Source organism: Trachemys scripta, chromosome 1 (assembly GCF_013100865.1).
Source record: "Trachemys scripta elegans isolate TJP31775 chromosome 1, CAS_Tse_1.0, whole genome shotgun sequence".
In the NCBI taxonomy this organism is placed as follows: Eukaryota; Metazoa; Chordata; order Testudines; family Emydidae; genus Trachemys; species Trachemys scripta.
In genome coordinates, this window is record NC_048298.1 from 199102907 (window position 1) to 199127930 (window position 25024).

Here is a 25024-nt window from a genome sequence, read left to right on the forward strand (position 1 = left end):
TGACTCTTCGGCTCTGTTTAAGAGCCGAGCTGCCCGAGCGCTACCGGCTTTGGGCAGCCCCCATGCCTCCGGACCCTGCGCCGCCGGAGCCCGGGAGGGGAAGTGCCCAGCCGGCGGCTGGGGTCCAGAGGCAAGGGGGCTGAAGCCCATAGCTCTTAAACAGAGCCGAAAAGTCAGGGGAGGGAGGAGCAGAGCAGCCGCGGGAGGGGACGTGCCCGGCCGGCATTTTCCCGGACATGTTCGGCTTTTTGGCAATTCACCCCAGACGGGGGTTTGATTGCTGAAAAGCCGGACATGTCCAGGAAAAACCGGACGTATGGTAACCCTAGATTAACAAGAGCAGGTTGCTCAGATGCTTTAAAAACCAAACAACATGATTTGTGTCTGTGATGATTTGGGACCATTAAGCACTATTCATTTGTATTAGGGCTCTCAAGTGATTAAAAAAATTAATCGTGATTAGTCGCGCAATTAAAAAAAATATTTGGGATTAATCACATGATTAATCGCACGATTAATCGTGCTGTTAAACAATAATAGAATGCCATTTATTTAAATATTTTTGGATGTTTTCTACATTTTCAAATATGTTGATTTCAATTACAACACAGAATACATTGGCTGGGAACAGCGAACCATGGCCACTGGGAGCTGTGGGCGGCCGTGCAAATGTAAAGAAATGGTCTGGAGGCCCGCAAGTGGATTACCCTGACCGGCCGCAGGTCGCCCACCACTGCTCTAAAGTTTTACATTGTTTTGCTTTTGAGTGCAGTTACTTTACCAAAAAAAAAAAAAAAAAAAATCAAAATTTGTAAATTGCACTTTCATGATAGAAATTTCACTACAGTACTTGTATGAAATGAACTGAAATATACTATTTCTTTTATCATTTTTACAGTGCAAATATTTGTAATCAAAATAATAATATAAAGTGAGCACTGTACACTTTGTATTCTGTGTTGTAATTGAAATCAATATATTTGAAAATGTAGAAAACATTCAAAAATATTTAATACATTTCAATTGGTATTCTATTGTTTAACAATGCGATTAAAATGGCAATTAATCACAATTAATTTTTTAATCATGATTAATTTTTTTTAGTTAATTGTGAGAGTTAACTGGAATTAATTGACAGCTCTGATTTGTATCTCTAGTTTTTCTTATCTCGGTAGAAGTTTGAAGCTGAATCAGATAGAATTGAGTAAAACCTCAAAAATGATCCCAGTAAGACTCAACTGATGTTCAGAATTTATTCAGATGCCTCTGAAACCTGCAAGCAGGGAGGGCTCTGGCTTTTTTGCCACCTCAGGCAAAAAAGCCTCCTTCCGCCCCCCGCCCCCTGGTGGGGAGCGCGGCAGGGGAGGGTGCCGAGCCCGGCCGCGGCCCCGCTCTCCCCGATCGGCCAGAGCGCTGGGGGAGGCGGCTTCGCTCTCCCTGACTGGCCGGAGCGCTGAGAGGAAGGCGGCGAGCCTGGCCGCGGCCCCTCTCTCCCCGGGTGAGCACCACCCCCCTCCAGGTGTCACCCCAAGCACATGCTGGAGGGCTGGTGCCTGGAGCCAGCCCTGCCTGCAAGAATCCGGAATGAGTAGCTGCCTGAGCCTTGCAGAGTCTTCAGTGACTGCAGATTTTGTTTTCCTTCATGAGACTAGAAGGGATCTCTGTTAGATCTGAAGAGCTGTTTTCCTTTGGGCCTGAGGGGGGTTGAACTAGGGCTGCTGTATTCATTCCTTGCAGCCACTTGGTTCCCACCTAAGTAGCGGTGACCTGTAGAACCTGTACAAAGGTGACTAGCCTAATGGGAAGAGAGATGAGGCCCTTTGCCAGGTCCTTAAACCTGTTTATGGGCTGCTGCTTATCTTTCCCAGTGATGCCTGCTAATGCTTCAGCCCCAAGGCATAGGTCTGTCCAAAAAGATCACTTGCAGTGGCCCATCAGAGCCCAGCACTACCACTCCACAATAGCCATCCTTCAAACCTGCCTATTTCAACCCAGCAAATTGTGTGCCTAAATCTGGTCCCACATAATATGTAATCTATTTATATTTTTAATCTGAATGGTGTGAGGTACCATTGAAACAGCATCTGAAAGAAATTTTGTTTTATTGTGCTACAGAGAGATTGGTGGTCCTCTTTTACAATTTCATTGTAGTCAATTGCAGGATTGATGCTGTGATTTTTTTTTTTTTTAATGAAGTCTTCTATTTGAAACCTGTATTTTGATCTGTAATAGAACATGTTTGGAAAGACTATCTACCCTATTACTGCATTGTTGTACTACACTGTTCACACTGTATATTTGACCCCGTATAGCTCCCTTAACTTGTTCTGATGTTTAAGGTTGTTGAATGGCTATGTTTTTTCTCATAAATTGCAATTGTGTGACATACTCTCTCTCTCTGTGTATGTGTGTGTGTGTGTGTGTATATATATATATATATATATATATAATGTGCAGTTCCAATGGGGTAAAAATACCTATTTGTTTTTCAAAGGGCTGCAGGGTTAATTGATTAAACTGGTGCTGACTCTGATGGCAGTCACTTCAAGAGTAATAAAATGGTTACTAGTTTCTCTTCCGTTTAATGCCTGTATGTTGAGCCACTGTGCCCTGCCCAGCATAGTGTATTTGGCCTTTCAGTGGGTATGACTGTAATCCTGCTCTAACCTATTGAGTATTTAATGTAATTTGAAACTTGTTCATTTTTTTTCTTCAAAGGTGTGTAGAACAGACCGTCACTCTTGAGTCCTACATGCCCCTTGTGCTTTTCTTACATGATGTAAAACTTTTAGTTCAGCTTAGCTTGTTTATCTTGATCTTTTTGGGCAAACTACTAATTTGACTTACTGGGGTAATTTTAATTTTTTTATGAAATTTTTAATATGTTAAGAAAGGAAAATAACTTTCAAAGAATGCCAGTCAAATCTTTAGGCCTTTTCAACATGAGGCAACAATCAACAATGTAACGAAGCCAATATGGGTATTTTCATTGACTTTAATGGTAGCTAAATTGAGCTCTCAGGTTCAGATTCTTTTGTGATCACCTCATGGTTCTTCTGATTGAGAATTGCAGTCCTTCATAGTTGAGGTAGCACTAGTGTCTCTTGACAAGGCTTATTTTTGATGCAAACCCCTTTACAAGTCAAAACAACAAATTCTCATGGGTGTTTTTGTTTGTTTGTTTTTTGGTTTTTTTGGTTTTTTTTTTACAATTAAAGTCTGAAAGACACACTATTATCTCTTCCGAAAGTCTTGAACAAATTTAATAATCGCGGTTTCTGACTAAAGACTTAAATGACTCCAGTTTTTCCTAAGCACAAAATTTCACACATGGGTAGATTTGGGCATTAACCATTGTAAACGTAGGAGCCAAAGAAATTTAAAATGGTTAAACTGGGTATGATTTTCCATCTGGTCCCTGACTGAACACAGAGGACACTTATGGGGATAATGACCCAACACTAATAGCCGCAACACTAATAGCCCCAAACCAGCAAAGAACTTCAGCACTTGCTTAATGTTAAGCATGTGAAAAGTCCAATTTTTTAGCTCCCTTTAAGTTTCAAAGAATGTTTTATAAAAATGTTCAAGACTTTCAGAACAAATACTAGTTGCTCCTAAGACTTTAACTGTACAAAATATAAAGAATGAAACTGTTCACATTCTTAAAGTGAAACATTTGCTTTGGTGGTTTGGAGCTTAAAGGAGGAATTGCTGTGCAGGACTGAAACTACATGCCCTAAATTTCCAGGCCTGTCAAGTCAACCAACTCCCTCTGCAGTTCTATTTCATAGAACTGGAAGGACCCTCGAGAGGTCATCTAGTCCAGTCCTCTGCACTCATTGCAGGACTAAGTATTATCTAGACAATCCCTGTCACGGATTGAAGTGTCACGAGAGGAGGTTTTGGAATTAATTGATAAACTTAACATTATCAAGTCACCGGGACCTGATGACATTCACCCAAGAGTTCTGAAAGAACTCAAATGTGAAGTTGTGGAACTGTTAACTAAGGTTTGTAACCTGTCCTTTAAATCAGCTTCTGTACCCAATGACTGGAAGTTAGCTAATGTAACGCCAATATTGAAAAAGGGCTCTAGAGGTGATCCCGGCCTGTAATTGCTGGGAAGTCTAACGTCTGTACCAGGCAAATTAGTCAAAACAATAGTTAAGAATAAAATTGTCCAACATAGAAAAACATAAACTGTTGAGCAATAGTCAACATGGTTTCTGTAAAGGGAAATCGTGTCTTACTAATCTATTAGAATTCTTTGAAGGGGTCAACAAACATGTGGACAAGGGGGATCAGGTGGACATAGTGTACTTAGATTTCCAGAAAGCCCTTGACAAGGTTCCTCACCAAAGGCTCTTATGTAAATTAAGCTGCCATGGGATAAAAGGGAAGGCCCTTTCATGGATTGAGAACTGGTTAAAAGACCGGGAACTAAGGGTAGGAATTAATAGTAAATTCTCAGAATGGAGAGGGGTAACTAGTGGTGTTCCCCAAGGGTCAATCCTCGGACTGATCCTATTCAACTTATTCATAAATGATCTGGAGAAAGGGGTAAACAGTGAGGTGGCAAAGTTTGCAGATGATACTGAACTGCTAAAGATAGTTAAGACCAAAGCAGACTGTGAAGAACTTCAAAAAGATCTCACAAAACTAAGTGATTGGGCAACAAAATGGCAAATGAAATTTAATGTGGATAAATATAAAGTAATGCACACTGGAAAAAATAACCCCAACTACACATACAACATGATGGGGGCTAATTTAGCTACAAGTCAGGAAAAAGATCTTGGAGTTATCGTGGATGGTTCTCTGAAAATGTCCACGCAGTGTGCAGAGGCGGTCAAAAAAGCAAATAGGATGTTAGGAATCATTAAAAAGGGGATAGAGAATAAGACTGAGAATATAATATTGCCCTTATATAAATCGATGGTACACTCTCATCTCTAATACTGCGTACAGATGTGATCTCATCTCAAAAAGGATATACTGGCACTAGAAAAGATTCAGAAAAGGGCAACTAAAATGATTAAGGGTTTGGAACGGGTCCCATATGAGGAGAGATTAAAGAGACTCTTCATCTTGGAAAAGAGGAGACTAAGGGAGGATATGATAGAGGTATATAAAATCATGAGTGATGTGGAGAAAGTGGATAAGGAAAAGTTATTTACTTATTCCCATAATACAAGAACTAGGGGTCATCAAATGAAATTAATAGGCAGCAGGTTTAAAACAAATAAAAGGAAGTTCTTCTTCACGCAGCGCACAGTCAACTTGTGGAACTCCTTACCTGAGGAGGTTGTGAAGGCTAGGGCTATAACAGAGTTTAAAAGAGAACTGAATAAATTCATGTTGGTTAAGTCCATTAATGGCTATTAGCCAGGATGGGTAAGGAATGGTGTCCCTAGCCTCTGTCTGTCAGAGGGTGGAGATGGATGGCAGGAGAGAGATCACTTGATCATTGCCTGTTAGGTTCACTCCCTTTGGGACACCTGGCATTGGCCACTGTCGGTAGACAGGATACTGGGCTAGATGGACCTTTGGTCTGACCTGGTACGGCCTTTCTTATGTTATTATGACAAGTGTTTGTCTAACCTGCTCAGGGCTGGCCTTACCTCAGATGCCAGACTAGGTGAGGGGCGCTACTAGGACCCAGAATGTAGAAAATGGTCTGCTGCTGGTGCATATGTATTCTCTCTGCTCTAGATGCACAGAGATGGTGGAGTGCTGTGCCGGAGGAAGGAGAGCACAAGAGACATAACAGGCAGGCAGGAAAAAAGGTGAGAGGGAATAACAAAGCAGCAGGAGCTGCAGGGAGAGAGAGGAGGAGGAGCCTTTTTTGTACCTTTCTAGCACCTCCACAAGCCTGGACTGATTCACACCCGCTTCTCAGGGAGCTGCCGGTTTCTTGCTGCTTCCCTGAACCCACTTGAGGAGAACAGGCAGTCAACTGAAGTAGTAGGAGTCAGTTAGGCACTTAAGACGCTGATATCTTCCCTCACTCAGGCCCTGCTACCTGTCTGCTTATTTGTCCCCTTCAACTGAATGTTGAGAGCCACTATAGCTGGCACAGAACAGCAGTCAGAGTGAAAGAAGAAAACACCCCTCTGTGGCAGTATTCAGAAAAAGAAAGAAAGCAAAGGAAGCTTTTCTATCTAAGCAGGAAGGAGCTCTCCTGAGATACATAGACACAAATGTTCACGGTGAGCCTTCCGGCTCCAGTGACGATGTGAGTGGTGAGGAGATGCCTGATCTTCCAGTTAGTCAGAGTGCAGGTGACCTGGCAGCTACTGCAGCATCCATATCTTCATCGCAAATGGATGTAACCATGCACATTCCTAAAGAAAAGTGTAGATCAGAGAATAGTGTGGTGGAAATGCAAGAAACAGCTGCTGCTGAGTTTAGTTCCTTAAGTCTAGATGGTCCAGGACTGCGGATCCACTTGAGCAGTAACCTGAGGGACTTCCTTGTATTGCATGGGCCACAGCAAGTGAAAAACTTCATGTTCCCCAAAGACAATGAAAATAGAAGTTTCCATCCAACACATTACTGGCATGAAATCCCCAATGGTGACAAAATGGAGAGGCCATGGCTTATGTACTCAAAAACCCAGAATGCTGCATACTGTTTTTGTTGCAAACTCTTCCAGTCTAATGTTCTAGCCACATTGGCTTCTACAGGAACAAAGGACTGGAAAAATCTGTCTAGAGATCGGGCATGCCATGAGAAGGCAGCAAATCACCAGAGAGCATTCCATAGGTGGAAAGATCTTGAGATGAGACTAAGGGGTTAAAGGCCACCATAGATGATCAGCATCAAAAGAAGATTGCATCAGAGTCTCTTTATTGGCAAAATGTTCTGAAAAGGCTCATTGCCTCTCTGAGAATGCTTGCTACCCAAAACCTAGCACTACGTGGCACAGTATGATCAGCTGTATGTGCGAAACAATGGAAACTTCCTTAAAAATGTGGAGCTGATGGCTGAGTTAGATGCTCCTGGAGTACAGTGTCAAAGAAGAGTCACCACCCAAGAGATGTACACACACCACTACCTTGGAAAAACAATTCAAAATAAGATCATACAGTTACTGGCAACAAAAGTCAAACAGAAGATTGTTGCAGAAGTAGCAAGATATTACTCTGTTATTCTGGACTGCACACCTGACATCAGCCATACGGAATAAATGACTTTAATGGTGTGTTTTGTAACAACAACAAGAGAACCTAGTGAAAATGTCCCTGCAATGGTGACTGTCAAAGAGCATTTTCTAGAATTTATTGACATTGATGATACTACAGGAGCTGGTATGACAAATGTGCTTCTTAAAAAGCTGGAAGATACGGGAATTGCGATAGCTGACATGAGAGGTCAGGGCTACGATAATGGTACCAACATGAGAGGAAAGAACAGAGGAGTGCAGACACAGATCTGAGAGTTAAACCCTTTTTTTGTCCTATGCAGTTCTTATTCATTGAACTTGGTGGTCAGTGAAGCAGTATCAGCTTCTAGTGAGACTGCTGAATTTTTTAATGTAATTCAAAGCATCTGTGTATCTTTTCTCTGCATCAACTCATCAATGGCAAATTTTGAAGCAACATCTGGGAACATCTTCTCTGACACTGAAACCACTGAGTGCCACATGATGGGAAAGTCGAGTGGAGGCGATAAAGCCTATCAAACACCAAATTGGGAAGATAGATGATGCCATAGTTGCCATTATGGAGGATAATGCTATGATAGGAACTGTTCATGGGAGAACAGTGGCAGAGGGAAATGGAATCATCAGAAACATACATAACTTCAAATTTCTGTGTGGCTTAGTGTTGTGGCATGACATACTGTTTGAAATAAATGTTGTAAGCAAGAGACTCCAAGGTGTTGACCTTGATATATCTGGAGCAATGGCACAACTGGACAAAGCAAAGTCATACCTACAGTCTTACCAGTCAGATGAGGGATTTCAAAACATTCTGAAGAGTGCACAGAAGTTGGCAGAGGAACATCACACTGAAGCTATTTTCCTACCCATTCAAGAATACAAGAGTCACCGAAGAAGACAACATTTTGATTACAAGGCACAGAATAATCCCATAAGAGACCCCAAACAACAATTCAAAGTTGAATTCTTTAACCAGGTTCTAGATTGTGCAATACAGTCAGTTGAAGAACATTTCATGCAGCTCAAGGAACACAGCAGTATATTTGGGATGTTGTATGATATTCCAAAACTCCTCACTATACCTGAAAAAGACCTACACCAGCAATACAGGGCTCTAGACAGTGTTGACACATGACATGTGTGATATTGATGCGAGTGATTTAGGTGATGAACTGAAAGCCCTTCCAAGATGCATTTCAGCAGGATCAACTCCAAAGGCTGTTCTGGAATATATGTGCACAAATAAGATGACCACCCTCTTTCCAAATGCTTTTGTTGCTCTGCGCATACTTCTAACACTTCCTGTAACAGTTGCCAGTGGAGAACGCAGCTTCTCCAAGCTGAAGTTAATAAAAACACATCTACGCTCCACAATGACACAGGAGAGGCCGGTCGGCCTTACAACCATCTCAATAGAGCATGAGCTGGCCCAGACTGTGGACCTTCAGCAGGAAGCAGTTCAGATCTTTGCAACCAAGAAGGCACGGAAAACAGCACTTTGATTATTCAAACAGATAAAAATGCCAGTGTTTACTGTGCAGACAAGAAAAGTTATGTTTGCTGTTCAGGCGTTTGAAAGATAAGCGTTGCTTAAAATTTTTGAACAAGGCATTTTAAATTGTTAGTTCTCCTTTATTGGGGTAGGTAGCAGAGCAGTACCATGAGAGGACTACATCAGGAAGAAGACAGAATTGAGACCTTTCAAAGTTTTTTGGCCAAAGCAAGGGGATATGGGGGTGTCATTTGAGCTCCCCGCCTCACTGCCAAAATGTTGTGGGCTGGCCCTGAACCTGCTCTTAAAAATCTCCAATGATGGAGATTCACAGCCTACCTAAGCAATTGATTCCTAACTTCCAGTTAGGAAGTTTTTCCTCATGTCCAATCTAAATCTCCTTTGCTGCAGTTTAAGCCCATTGCTTCTTGTCCTATCCTCAGAGGTTAAGATTTTTTTTTTCTTCCTCCTCCTTGTAACAACCTTTTGCATACTTGAAAACTGTTATCATGTCCCCTCTCAGTCTTCTCTTTTCCAGACTAAACAAACCCAGTTTTTTCAATCATCCCTCATAGGTCATGTTTTCTAGACCTTTAATAATTTTTGTCACTCTTCTCTGGTCTCTCTCCAATTTGTCCCCATCCTTCCTGAAATGTGGCGCCCTGAACTGGACACAATACTCCACTTGACGCCTAAGCAGCACAGAGTAGCATAGAAAAATTACTTATCGTGTCTTGCTTACAACATTCCTGCTAATACATCCCAGAAGGGTGTTAGCTTTTTTTGCAACAGCGTTACACTGTTGACTCATATTTAGCTTGTGATCCACTATGACCCTCCCAGATCCCTTTCCGCAGTACTCCTTCCTAGGCAGTCATTTCCCATTTTGTATGTGTGCAACTGATTGTTTTCCCAAATGGAATACTTTGCATTTGTCCTTATTGAATTTTATCCTACTTACCTCAGACCATTTCTCCAGTTTGTCCAGATCATTTTGAATTTTAATCCTATCGCCCAAAGCAGTTGCAACTTCTCCCAGCTTGGTATCATCTACAAACTTTACAAATACGCTCTCTATGCCATTACCTAAATAATTAATGAAGATATTGAACAGAATTGGACCCAGAACCAATCCCTGCGAGACCCCACTCGTTATGCCCTTCCAGCATGACTGTGAACCACTGATAACTACTCTCTGGGAATGGTTTTCCAACCAGTTCTGCATCCACCTTATGGGAGCTGCATCTAGGTTGCATTTCCCTAGTTTGTTTATGAGAAGGTCATGTGAGACAGTATCAAAAGCTTTAGTAAAGTCACGTCTACTGCTTCCCCCCATTCATGAGGCTTGTTACCCTGTCAAAAGCAATCAGGTTGGTTTGGCATGATTCGTTTTTGACAAATCCATGCTGACTGTTACTTACCACCTTATTATCTTCTAAATGTTTGGAAATTGATTGCTTAAAAATTTGCTCCATTATCTTTCCAGGGACAGAAGTTAAGTCATGAATCATTTTAGGAGCTCTGCAATAGAGCTGTCTGGCTGAGGGAATTTAGGAGTCTGAGCTCCACTTGTACCTCTGGGGAGGCGCATGATTCAGGAATCAACTCCCAGCAGGCAACCCACAATCCTTCAGCTTTCGTTTGGGGCCTGCTGCCCCAAATTCAGTTCTTACTCACCTTCAAGACACCAGTTCCCCACTGCCAACTTTCTCCCTAAATCTACAATGTTATCTCACTCCAAATGCCTTTCTTTCCTCCTGCTCCTTCTCTGCTATCTTGATCTTTTTAGCCCACCCTCATGCGTTATCTCAACCTCACCTGCTGGTAATCTTCCACTACTTCACAATTGCCTGTTTCTCTGCTAGTAGACTCTTTCCCCCTGTAGCAGTGGAGAGTAAGACTGTACTGAGAAAGGGTATCTTTGGGTTTAAAAAAAAAATACTGAGTATTTTCAGAGAACATGAATTACTTTTCCGTGTTGTTACTCCTGCACACATCTCAACAAATCTGAGGCTTCTGTAGATGCTGCTTTTTAATTTGATTTGTGAAATGTGCGGGATTGGTAGTGCTTTGAAAAGGCTGACTATGAAACACTGAGACCCACTGAATGAGGACCTGGGGTCAGACACACCTTAAAAGGGAACTTGGTTACTGGCTGAGCACTTTAGAGTTGGGAATGCTCCTCTGGGGTTTATTCAGCAGGTGCCCATATCTGAGATGTACAGATTATAGTGTGTGTGTGGGGGGGAAATTGCACATAATTTTTTCTTCAGTTACTGTTTAGAGAAGTGCCATGTTATCATCAGCCAAACTGTAAGTGTTACCTGATAACCTGAGCTGCAAAAGAAACCAATATTTAATAGCAGATAACTGTGTATGTGAACCATTAATACATAGCCAGTAAGGTAATGTCTTTTATTGTGCATTTTAATCAAACTTCTGCTCAAAATCTGTATTTTATAGACCATAATGGGATAATCTACAACAATGGAGAAGCTGTTTTGCATCCCTGTTACACTCCAGGATCACTGTCCCATAGTACTTCCTCCAGTTCCCTTTGTGCAGTCACTAACTCAGCCTATGAAGGTTCTTCAGGTAAAACAGCAATTAATATTTAAATATATAGATTTCTGTAACAGTATTTCTGCTTACTACTGCAGTGTTTAATTTTTTTAAAGAAAAATGTCTTATCTGCTATGGTGCCTGACAATGAGTGTAGCCTGTGAATATTTGGGAAACGATCCCATCCCATCCCATCCCATCCCATCAGACGATAGAATGGCTGGAGGACATGAACACAAAGGGGAAATACATAATGGAATTGGAATTAACCAAACTGGTTACACAGCATGTCTAGGAGTCTCATTCATGCAGAAAACCCCTTCCCGTCCCATACTGAATTGTTTATAGGATAACAGCCTTGTGCCCTACTAAATTGCTGAGAGGGGCAAAAATTAGCTGCCATAGTCACTGAGTTTTAACCTTGTGGTGGGCGGACTCAACCTGTGGTTGGATTCTACTATGCCAATAACTGGTCACAAACTTTGGGCAAGATTATGCTATTCTTACTCACGTAGGGTAATATCATATGACTGGAGCCATCCCACTAAAATGAATGAGACTGTTCCAGGAACAAATTAATACTCAGTATGCATAAGAGTGGTGGAATCTGGTCCTTTTTAAGGTGACCATGCTGCCATTGTCTAAGGAAGAGAGATTCTGATAGAACTCCCCAATGAAAAGTCAATTTGCAATACAGTAGATCCTCATCACATAGCTAACCCAAGGTTTTAAAAAGAGGAATCAGTTGACACAGCTATTTTCCTTTTTAAACCATAAGCAATTATAAAACCAGTTTAGATTAAAAAATCGAAACAAAAACCACACACAATTAATGTTAATATCCTGCACAGTGAAAGTCTAAATGGGTTATTTGTAAAAATATGAAGACCAAAATGATGATGATGATAAAATGCTTTTTAAGAAGTGTAAACACTGAAGTAATTAGTGTAGCAGAGAAAATATCTATTAGTCTCACAGCAGTTAAAGTTGCATCAAAATTTTCTTTTTTGAAGGCCTATACCTTAGGGTCTCACCTTTTTTGGAACTCTTTTTTGTAAACATGCCATGGGGAATCTGAACCAGATTTCAGCCACAAATAAAAGTGAGTGAGGGTGGGTGGGTGGGTGGAATGCTCTCCAGTATGTATTTTGGGTTTATATGCTGTTGGTTTTTTAGGAAATTTGGAAAGACTTAAAACGTGGGAAAAGCCCACACTCAATGCATGGTTCCTTCCCCTGCTGCTGCCTGAAACACTGAAACATCAGAGACAATTAGCCACTCATCACTCCCTCCAGTTCATTTACATACTTCAGAAGGGTCACTGTTCTCCTGGTTGTCATGGCAACATCTGCCTTTAATAATTGATTTCTCTTAGAGTATGTCTTCACTACCCGCCGGATTGGTGGGTAGCGATTGATCCAGCAGGGATCAATTTATCGCATCTAGTCTAGATGCGATAAATCAACCCCTGAGCGCTCTCCCGTTGACTCCTGTACTCCAGTGCCACGAGAGGCGCAAGCAGAGTCGATGGGGGAGCGGCAGCAGTCGACTCATCGCGGTGAAGACACCACGGTAAGTCGATCTAAGTACGTCAATTTTAGCTACGTTATTCACGTAGCTGAAGTTGCATAACTTAGATCAATTCTTCCCCTGTTCCCCCAGTGTATACCAGGCTTAGACTCCCATGACATTGTTACAAAGAAGGGTCCCAAGAGGAGCTGTAATGAAAGCAGACAGGGTTTGGTTCAGCTCCTCCTGTGCTCCTTTGGGTTTGTACTGGGCTAAGGCACACTGGTTCTTTTTCAGAAGGTTATTGTTTGTTACTTTCCTCAAAAAGGGTTACATGAAAATAAGCTACAAAATTCCAGCTCTTTTCCTTTAGATTGTTTATCTGATCCTTCCAAATTGGGGTCTATGACTTTCTGAATATTCACCTTTTAAAAGAAATAGGAAATTATAGATCTCTGAGTCATAGTCTTGTGTTACACAATTTTTTTTTTTAAAAGACACTGAAGTTCCAGTAAAATGTTTTGTTTGAATAGTTTTAATTACTTTTCAATTAACAGGGAGTGGTATAGTCTAGCATTTCACAAAGACTACAATGACAACAAAATATACATAGAAGGCAACAAATGTGTAAAGGCTTTATTATTTAAAAAGTAATTATATAAAATATTCTCTTTCTATTAAAAAAGCTGAGGAAATACATAAACAACTTAATTTAATGTTAGTTAAGATTTCTCTCATCCATAATCTAAACCATAAAAGAGCAGGAAATACAAAGTTAAGGATTAAAATGTAGAAGAATCAAGCACAAGTTAGGAAATGCCAGAATGAACATTGTCCATACAATCTTAATTTGGTCCCTTCATATGTATGCATTAAGATATAGTCTTTAATTATGTGATCCCATACTATTTTTTTACACAGAGCACAGGATGGGTGGTGGTCTGGGGATGAATTAGGTTGATGTTTTCTGGGCGTACCCAGGGTTGTCAGGCACTTTGCTACCACCTTCCCTTAATGTGGGGAAGCCTTGTCTGTGTCTGCTGGGGGACAGCTCCCCGATCCTACAGGCAACACAAGCACTCCACTGTCCATGTGCAGATTAGTGCTAGATATTCTCCAACCCTTGAGCACTCTGAGCATCTCCCTGGAGTGTCCTGCCCCTGTTCTGCTGCACACGCACAGTATTTACAGATTTGCTGCTCCCAAAGAAGCAGTGCACTCCAGCTTACTAGCTTCACCTCAGGCCACTGCTGTATTTAACACAGAGCAATTAGATGTGTTTATAGTGAAAACAAGCACAACTCTATTTAACTAAGAGAAGAGATTCAAATCATAGCAAGTAGGTAGAAATATTGGAAACAAATATTTACATATACAATAAAATATACTCATTTTAAAATGTAGACTTTTTAAACTAAAGCTCTCCCCAAAGTCCTACTAGCGTTTTTCAGCCAGACCTGGCTGAAATCCATTTTTTGAGACAAAACATGCTGCCAGCTTGTTCCCTACTTAAAGGATACTGTGTGTTTCTTTGTAAGTCCTGATATATCAAAAGTGCATCATGAGATGCACAATGAGCAGACAGAGACTAGTGTCTAACACCCCTTGCCTGAACAGAATCTGTACAAGGCATGTCACCTCCTGATGACCTGCTTTAATGTCAAGAACTTAATTTTCATTATAGATACATAACTTCTTAAATATTATCCGTACATACGTTACACAATGATTATGCTGACCAGCGGGCTATTGGCTCTCAGTAGAGACCTTACATGCTCCCCCCCCCTTTGGTGAATTATTGTGCATATAATTGACTAGAGGATTGCTGTAAAACTCTGTGTCCCCTGTGCCCTCTGCCAGGGGGCACAAAGAGGTTCCTCAGTCACTTTAGTGAAGGAATCTGTTGTAAGTAGGACCTCTGCCTCATTTTTGCAGAAGTTGGAAGCTATGTAGTGAATGAGGCAGGGGTTTGCAGAAAAAGAAAGAATGAGAACATAAAAATGGCCGTACTGGGTCAGATCAAAGGTCCATCCAGCCCAGTATCCTGTCTACCGACAGTGGCCAATACCTGGTGCCCCAGATGGAGTGAACCTAACAGGTAATGATCAAGTGATCTCTCTCCTGCCGTCCATCACCACCCTCTGCTAAACAGAGGCTAGGGAGACCATTCCTTACCCATCCTGGCTAATAGCCATTAATGGTCTCATGGTCAAGGTATTGGAAACTTTGTGGTACAGTCAGGGGTAGAATCAGAGTTCCTATGTGATGCTGAGCAAGTCACTTGCTCCAAACGTTTCACAGGTAATTACTTCTGCATGTAATACACAATACATATGCACAAAGGAGCCAAATTAAGGTTGCATGAGCAACGTATTTTCTGACATCGGAGTGCTTGATTTGATAAACTTCTAATCCTTAACTTTGTATTTCCTAACTTTTTATAGTTTAGGCATGATAGTGATAATATGCAATATAGTATTCAACCATATCAGGTTTTTTTGGGAGATGGGGGCAATGATAATATACAATAAACTGATAGTAAAAACAAACCTCTTCCAGTATTAGAGGCTTATACAGTACCTGATAATTTGGGCAAAGGTAACTTAGCCAGTTGTGCATTTCTATATCACTGGGGTATGGAACTTGCCTGGACAAGCTTTGTAAACAATCCTTATTGGAACCACTTCTAAGAATATTTTGACAAGATTACTGCCTATGATTTCATATGCCAAGTTTGAATGGTCTGTATTTATCTTATTCTGATTGTGTAATAACCATTTCTCCTTTTCTAAATAAAGATAGGACCCAGAAATGCAAGGTTTGCTGTTTCCAAAATTTATATCTTGTCACTTGTCAGGAATAATCAATATAAATAACAGTTCATATGATCTCTGTATTTTATTTCTTTGCTGTCTCAATAAGATTAGTGTTTTAAAAAGTGCTGTTTTTGTACTGGAAAATGGATAAGGAAAATTTGAAATACTTTTTGTATTCTTCAGAATCGGAAAATATGCTTGAAAATGAATGGGTGAAAAAGGATGAAGCTGACAGCCAAAGTCAGGAGAGAGAAAATAAATTTCAACTATCGCTTTTTCCTGACGAAGACAGAGAGGAACACATCTTCTTTCAGAAAGTGATAACTGCAGTTCAGAACTGGTTCACTCTTTTTGGTTGGTCTAAGGGACCTAATCCTATTTCTATTCCCCACTCATTAAGGCGGTAATTGTAATTTTTTTCTTAAATGTTTCCTAGGAAAATGCTGCATTGTACCAATGTACGTTCCATCATTAGAAAGATTCTTGGATGACCCATGTTTATGACCAAGTTACTTTTAATATGCAACTGATTAGATGGAGAAACCCAAAGATATTTTTAATTAGTCAAACTTTTTATGCATTGTAAAAGAAAAAGGTCTATTTTTTTCCATTTATAAAATGTTCCCAAACAAGAAGTTCTGAGAGTATGTACAACATTAAAACCATATACAATGCTTATTACAACTGAAATTGAGTCTGATCCCAGAATGAACCCAGTTTCTGACAGTCACCACTGTCTCAAGGCAAAACCATGTAAATAAATAGTTGCACCTTTCCCCCTGCCCATAAGGTCAACAAATTGATGAATGAGTCAACAGGGGAAGCAAATTCCAGTAAGTAGAGTCTTGTCACCAGCCCCTGGCACCTGATGTCTATCAGCAGTTAGATGAATCACCTGAGTTAGTCCTAGCTGTTTGATAGTACTGAAAGAAAAAGACATTCTCTCATTTGGCTGGTTCTCAAATGTGTGGGTTTTTATATAGGGTGAAAATGAAATTGTACTTGAAAGGTAATGGTGACTAGCACAGGCTCAGTTGTATTAAATAGTCTAACCAAATAAAAAGATCTTATGTTGTCATAACATCTGTATAGAAATCAGGAAGTACTATATTTTTCACAATCCATTCCTCAGACCTTTCCATAATGGTTTATTAATGAATTCACCACAGTTAATGGTACAGTAGTTTTTTTAATGCAAGTCTGTTTTTAATGTATTTAAAACAGTAAAGTTAAGTTTTTCCCCCCTGTTTAGTGATGTGTGTAAAATCCAGATGACTTCATCTGATGAAAAAGTTATTAAACAAAACCTCGGCAAAGATACGAAGACTGTTTATGACATGCTCCTCCATCTGAGTGGACAGTTGCTACCAGGAATTACTTCGAGCCAGTCTTTGCCCTCTGATCCTATTGAACGAGTAATCCAGCTCCACTGGCAGCATTCTACAATGCTCACTTTCCTCAAGTAAGATAAGAGTTATTTTTGCTTATGTTTCCCCGGTTGTGTTTAAGTAGTTTAAATACCTTTCCCATTGAATAATATGCTTTTTCTTAGTTGTATTTTTACACTGTTTTTTGGTTCTTGTGATTAAAAGTGTGATGTTTATGGTAAATTACAATGAGCTTGGTAGTGATGTAATCTGTGAAGCTTGGTGATGGCATGTTATGAAATGTTAAATAACCACTCTAAAGCTGAGGAACTAATTTTGTTTCTGACATGATGGTGGTATCTATCATTTAAAAAAACCTGATCCATCTTTAGAACATTGTCAGGTTATTTCTCCTAGGATGCAGGGCCACATCATGTCACCCAATTGAAAAATCAATGGAAAGAGAACTGAGAACTTAGAGAGGAACTTTATGAAGCTTTCTTCTTAATTCAAGAGAGCACAGATCCTGTGAATTTATGGATAACTTGACTCTCAATCTCATGAATCCCAGAGCCAGTGCTACTGCTTCATTATGTTGTTGTTTTGGTGCCTTAGATTAAAACACTTTTGTTAAGAGAATTTGAGGTCGTCTCAAATTTTGAAATCTGGATGATCTGGGACACACATGCCACTATGTAGAGTTTGGACACAATGAATGCAAAACATTCTATGAATGCTTTGTGTGCTTCCTCTTGATTGTTAAGAGAGCACAACTTTGCTGCAAGAAAAATAGGCTAGTTCCTCCCTGATCCTAAACTAAGACCTATCAGTTTACACCTATAAAGTGAATAAAAGTTATACAGCACATTAATGAAAATGTATAGTGCTTTACTTTGCAATGAGAAGCAGGTTACATAATAAGATAAACTCAGCTGATTACTATTCACAACATTAGAGATGTTGAAACACACTGAAAGGAATTTTTAAAATGAAAAGCCCTGTGAAAATCTCTCTGAACAAGGAGTCAGGAGGCTTTTTGTACTCTGAGTAAACTAGACTTAGAGTTCTTCATCCTCTTCCCTGTAATGCTTCTTTATATTCTAGCCTTTGAGCTAAAGTACAGATTTTTTTTAAAACCAGCAATCAGCTGTTTATTAGCATAAAGCTACTATATTACTTATCTTTCCTGTCGTCTTAATCTCTTGGCTCATGAGAGCTGATGAAAGCTATGCTGCACAGTTGTCTAAGCGGTTACAAAGTATCTAGGCCTGCATCCGTAAGTGAGATTTCCAATATTGTAACTGTAGGCAGACAGTAGCATCATTAAGTTTTAGTATTATCGATTCTTGTGATAGTTACAGCATTATTTTGGGCTTGGATTCTTCTGGCCCTGGCACTGATATGGATGGTTTGTGTTTCAATGCTTCAAGCTGAAGAACAATTCTTGCACTGAAGGCAACCTGCCCAGATTTATACATACTTTTAGGATCAAACATAGGATTTTTAGGCCATAATGGTTGAAATGGAAGTTCCTCTCGCATATAAATTGCCCAGTGTAAGTTGATAGAATTGGCTCATTACCCCAAGATGCACGCTATCTATCTATCTATCTATCTATCTATCTATCTATCTATCTATCATAACTTGAATCAGACATAAAACTAGATTATAAAGTGACCCTGATTAGAAGTTTTGATAAGGCTGTTCTATTCCAAATGTGATAGCCTTCTGATTTAGACTTTAAATGATTCTTCCTATTAAAAGGAAAAGTGTGGGGTTTTGTTTTTAAGCAAAGCAGTTTGTAAACCAAAATGAGAAATGCTTCACTGTGAACAAACTGTGAAGTATCCTTGAACATTAGGCTGATGATGTAAAACTGGCATTTCTGAGGTGAGAGGTGGCTTCCTTGTTAAAGTGTCAATATTCTTGGGATCAGTAGCATGGAAAGAAAATGTTACTGTAAAAGGAGATTTTATCTCACTGTTATACTGAATTGTAAAAAATTCCAATCTGGTATAGGACACACCTTGCTCCCTGTAGGTCCCTTCTTTTCCCTGTTCCTCTTCTGGAACACTGGACCCTTGTTCCAGGAGTCCACCACAGGAGTTAGATGTACTCCTGTGACTCTGCTCTCCAGCCACAGAAAGCCTCAAACTTCTGGACTTTCCCCTGCAGGAGAGTCTTACCTCCTCTGCAGTTGCTCCCTCAGCCTGCTTGTAAGGCCAGGGTATCTAATGGATATCATGTAGCTCAGACCTCTCTGGCCAGGAGGCAATCCACGAGTTATACCACAGGTGTGATCACGTCTCTAATTGTTTTTTTTTTCTCTGCTGTAGCAAGTGGATGGGGAAATTTCATCACAGGTCTTAACATGGTGGTAACATTTTTCAGACAGTAAAAACCGTCTTTGATCCTGCTGATATCTAGTCTTCTAATGTCATACCAAGATTCTGAACTCTACAGTAGTATTCTGAAGTGACTCCAACTAAGTTTAGGAGAACTAAGCCAATGTTCTTCTCTTTATACTTCTTCCAATTCTCAACTGGTATAATATCAATATTGTTGGGATTTAGCCTCAGCTTATTTAGAAAAATCCAGTTTTACAATGTAAGTGCAAAGCTGCCAAAAAGCTAACAGAGAGGGGAGGGAAAAAGAGAAAAATAGTTACCCTGCAGTCACTAGTGTGATAGATTCCAAGGCCCAAAGGGACGATTGTGATCCTCTAGTCTGACCTCCTGTATAACACAGGCCATAGAACTTCCCCAAACTAATTCCTAGAGCACACATTTAAGAAAACCATCCAATCTTGATTTTAAAATTGCCAGTGAGGGAGAATCCTCCATGATCCTTGGTAAATTATTGCAATGGTTAATTACTCTCACCATTAAACATTTACACCTTGTTTCCGGTCTGAATTTCTCTAGCTTCAACTTCCAGCCATTGGATTGTGTTATACCTTTCTCTGCTAGATTGAAGAGCCCATTATTTAATATTTGTTTTCCATGTAGGTGCTTATGGACTGCATTCAAGTCACCCCTTAACCCTCTCTTTGTTAAGCTAAATAGACTCGAAGAGCTTAATCTGTCACTGTAAGACATGTTTTAAAATCCTTTAATCGTTCTCCTGGCTCTTCTCTGAACCTTTTTCAGTTTATCAACATCCTTCTTGAATTGTGGACACTAGAACTGGACACAGTATTCCAGCAAGTGTCATGCCAGTGCCAAATACAGAGGTAAAATAACCTCCCTACTCCTATTTGAAATTCTCTTGTTTATGCATCCAAGGATCCCATTAGTCCTTTTGACCATACCATCACACTGGGAGCTCGTGTTCAGCTAATTATCCCCAATGACCCCCAAATCTTTTTCAGTCACTGCTTCTTAGGATAGAATCCCCCATCCTGTAAGTATGGCCTGTGTTCTTTATTCCTAGATGTAAACATTTATATTTAGCCATATTAAAACACATCATGTTTACTTGGGCCCAGTTTACCAAGCAATTTAGAGCACTCTAAATCAGTGACCTGTTGTCTTCATTATTTACCACTTGCTCAGTTTTTTTGTCATCTGCAAACTTTATCAGTGATGATTTTGTTTTCTTCCCTGTTGTTGATAAAAATATTAACTAGTGTAGGGCTAGGAACCAATCCCTGTGGGAACCAATCACTGTAAAAACATCTGCTTGATTACCATTCCTGTTCACAATTACATTTTGAGACTTATTAGTTAAGCCAGTTTCTAATGCATTTAGTGTGTGGCATGTTGATTTTTATACAGTTTTAGTTTTTTTAATCAAAATGTCATGTTGTACTAGGTCGAGCGCTTTAGAAAAGTTTAAGTATATTATTGCTATTCCCTTTATCAACCAAATTTGTAATCTCATTTAAACAAAAATAATTAGACAGGATATGTTTTCCATAAACCTATGTTGATTTGCATTAATTACATTACCTTCCTTTAATTCCTAATCTACCTATTGAGTTAGGTAATCATACCACCCAGAGAACTCGGTCTGCCAGTTTGGTAGGCCCACCACCCATTTCTCTCATTTGGGTTTACAAAACAAAGTGTTTCATCTGTTTGTCATTTTGTTGTTGAAAACTTGTCTTCACTAGGAAACAGACAGTATGGGTGATTACTAGAGCCTGGATAACATTGGTTTGAGAGAAGATGATGCAGCTGGTTGCCTCCCTTGCTATTTTTATTTATTTAGTCTTGGCAAGAAAATATTACCTAGCTCAATGGAATATCCCATGTTGCAGAAGCACAAAAACATGTTATCACTCTTTTACTGTTTTGCCTACCAAGCAAAGTCACATAATATGTCTCAAAATGTGTGTTCACAGCCTTTGCCTTATACAGGAGAATCATCCTGTGGCAAGGCCAGAGCTTGAGTAGCTGGAGAGGAGGTGCACAGGAAGCTCAGGTTCTGCACAAACCACCTGCCCCCCTTTTGAGATTTCTGGTTTGTTTTGGGAGCTCTTCCTTAGCCAAAATGTTTTCATGCGAGATAAACAGCTAGGATTGTAAACTTGCAAATAGACTACTATCAAGTCGAAACAATCTAGACCTCCAAATGTTGGGAGATGCTACAAGGCATTCTTACTTCAGAAAGCCCAATTAAAGATCACTTCGTAGACATGACTACAACTTTTTGATGATAATCACTGCTCTCCTTGTCCTCTCCACTATATACTTCAACATCCGTGATTATGCTCTGTCCCCCTCCACTTTCTTTTCCTCCCCTCCCCCCCCCCTTAAATCTCATGTCAGACAATGGGATAAGGTGCATTTTTATGCTAATATGGTGGTTCTGTATTTGTTGAAATTGTAACTATCTGGTTTAAAAGCATATTTTTTATGTTCACGACTGTTTCTTTCTCTCTCACATTTCAATTTGCATCTTTTGTATTGAAATTAAATAGGGAATTTTTGTCCTAGTCAACAGGTTGCAGTAAATTTGGTTCTTTGAGCGCTAATTCGTATACCAACTTTGGAATATGTGTGGATATGCACTTACATCAGAGAATTTTCTAGTCAGCAGTATACACTGGGACAGCGCATGCATCCAATGTCTCCGTGTGCCTCTCAACTAGGGTTTAAAGGGTGGAGCTTCATTGCCACACCCCAGTTCCTTCTTTACCACCTGTGGTATGTGTCAGAGCAACTCTCTTTGGAGTAACCTCAACTTAAGTGTTTGTAATTAGTGAGCAGGGTTGGTTTAGTTAAAGTAGGGCAGCTTTAGCGGACATTGTGGGGAGAAGTGGTGCCGGCTGCCATGGCAGATATGACTCTGAACATAGGACACATGAGACATCTGTTCTTCCTTGATGAGGGGCAAGTCCCGGAGTGCTGTGAAATCTGCAGGTCCTCTTTTAAGCAAACCCAGGAGGGAGACCTGCCTGAGGGCTTTCCTTATGGAGCAGTTGATTGGAGCCAGACTCTGACCCTGGGTTCCAGGTGTCCAGAGGTTGTCCAAATCTGCCCCTGCACTGACTTTGAAACTAGCTGAGGGATTGCTCATGCCCGTGGCGTCTCTGTCAAGGAAAGCATAGAGATAGGTTGGACTCAGAGTGGAAGTCTTCGAAGGAGAAGAGGTGGTGACTGCCCTCTCACTCTGAGGCTGAATAAGACTACCAGGCAGCTGGACATAAAGGATGCCTCAAAACTTAGTTCCTTGAGCACTGGAGCTGGTGCCAACCGAGTGGACCCAACTGTGATAGAGGCCTTACCCGTGTCTGCGTTCACCTCTTTGGTACCAAGGCAGTTGGTATGATCACCAGCTGTTACAGGATCTGGTAGAAGACTGACTATGGTACTCACCATCCTGGGATCTTCAACACCAATATTTATACGTTTACTGTCACACCTACCCAGAGGGGCTCTGTCACCCCAGATCATGGTCTGTATCTCTAGGGTGGATGCCCTCCTAGCTATTGGAGCTGCATTTGCCCGTGATGCTGTCCAGATTCCTGGACCTGGTGACATGAATGTTTCTGGTACCTGTCAGGTTCCCCTTTCACCTAGGGGGTGGGCGCCACCTTTCCCAGATGACTACTTACTTTCATTTTCCAACTTCTGGGAAAGACAGCAGCCACCCCTAGCTAGGTCCCATGACTTGGCAGTTTTGATCTTGAGGAGGGAGATGAGGAGTATACCTGTGGCTGAGGGGTATACCTGTGGCTGAGGGTAGAGTGGGGTACTGACCTGGCCCAGCACATGTATCAGTGATTTCAGAGAGTTTGGGCCCCTGCACCTTAAGACTGTGGCATGTGGGCCTCTTGGGGACTGCAGTATTACCCTGAGGTGGCCTCCTCAGCATGCTTAAGGCACGGACTATCACTGTCGCACCTAAGATTGGATCTGTCCCTTCTGTGCCCCCAGAACCAGGCCAGGAACAGGTGGCTCCAGTGCAGCAGATTCATGGTGAAAGGCAGGAGGGTACCAGCCACCACAGCCTCATCATCCCTTGATGGTGCCCTGGCAACAGATCAGTTGGTCACTACTCCCATGGACTACAAGATACTCCAAGATCTCATGAGACAGGAGATGGCAGTCTTGGAAAGACACACTGAGTAGGCACAGGATGGGCCACACAAACTCCTCCTCTTACACTTTGTCAGTCCTGGAATGTATAGCAATCCCAATTATTGACACTTAAGATAAGTCAAGAAAGATTTCAAGGCTGGCCTGGGAGCATTTAAGCATAAATAAATCTAATGAAGAATGGAATTTTACTGTCATTACACTTAACCTATTTTGAAAGCTGTTCGTAAGATATATTTTTATGGTATAACAGATGAAATGATCCCTAAAAGGGCATAAATACTGACTAACTGGGTGTTGAGACAGTTGGAAAGTTGCAATGGAACAAGGAGCCTTGGCAATAATTTAAGGTAAGGAGTAGTACGTACCAGGAAGAGGAAATAGATAAGGACCAGAATGAGACATAAGGGCCACAAGAGTATAAGTGTCCCTAAATCATAGGGGAAGTGAGACCATTAGCAGAGTGCACACAGTCTGTCAGAAACTACAGGGAAGGTCTTTCACAGCTGTTGGTAGTTATAGGCCTCTGTGTATGTGTGGTTTTTACTAACTGTTTGATTAATAAATCCAATCAAACCTGACTTGTTGGGGGTCTGGTATTATTAAACAAAAGGGAAAATCGAGAGGCCATAACTCATTAAATATATAATAGCAATTAAAATAGTTGATTATTGTCAAATTATTGGTCATTAATTATTGATTATCAACACAATCAGTAAAGGACTGTTGGAACCTGCAAAAGCCTTATGGCAAAGTGAGCAGGTGGATAGTATTTGGTCCTGGTTATTGGATATGAAAAGTTCTCTGGTATCAAGTGATACCAGGGTCCCTGGTAGTAATAGTGGCCAATGAAAGAACCCTCCAAAGACACCAGAAGTCAATGCCCAAGGATAAGGAAGTGAAGCCTCTCTCCCTGATGGATCAGAAATCTTACTCCATCTTGAGCCTCCAAAAGAGGATCTTGAACTACCAGGTTGTCTTGTCAAAATATGGCCACATCAACTGGTGAGCCTTACAATGGCTTATTGACAAGCTGCTGCAAGAATAGAGGGTTGATTTCTAGACTATTCTGGCTGAGGGATGTTTGGTGACCAGAACTGTGTTGCAGGTGGCTCTGGATGCGGCAGACACACAGCGATGGCGGCAGAGATCATGATGTGCTGTTTCTTGTAGCTGGCCTTGGCATGTGTATCTCAGGAATTACAAACAACTATAGAGGATCTGCTGTTCATGGTCTGCTCGCTGTTCCATGACAAGACGGATGAGGCAATGAGATCCCTCAAGGACTCTAGGGCTACTCTCAGATCTCTGGGTGTCTATACCCAGGCTCTAGGAGGAGGCACTTTAGGTCCCAACCTTATTAGCTACAGTTGCCCTACCAACATAAGCTGCCTGAGTGCTTGGGCTGTAGACAGAGGTCCTCAAGCAGAAAGTTTGCTTGGGGGAGGGCACCTCTCAGTTGTACCATACTGTTTAGGAATTGGGCAGGCAGCAAATTTTATTGGTGCCCAAGGACTGTGTGTTCCACAATTTTTGCCTTCTCCTCCTTTTGGCAATTATCTGTC

General features: G+C 40.9%; 1 protein-coding gene across 1 annotated transcript in view; it reads left to right on the forward strand.

Moving 5' to 3' along the window:
• CFAP47 (cilia and flagella associated protein 47) overlaps positions 1 to 25024 on the forward strand; it is a 660392-nt gene that overhangs the window by 131498 nt on the left and 503870 nt on the right. Inside the window, exons 28-30 of the mRNA XM_034754614.1 lie at positions 11124 to 11255; positions 15731 to 15950; positions 16800 to 17009. Coding sequence (XP_034610505.1) covers positions 11124 to 11255; positions 15731 to 15950; positions 16800 to 17009 — 562 coding nt within the window. The remainder of the gene's footprint in view (positions 1 to 11123; positions 11256 to 15730; positions 15951 to 16799; positions 17010 to 25024) is intronic.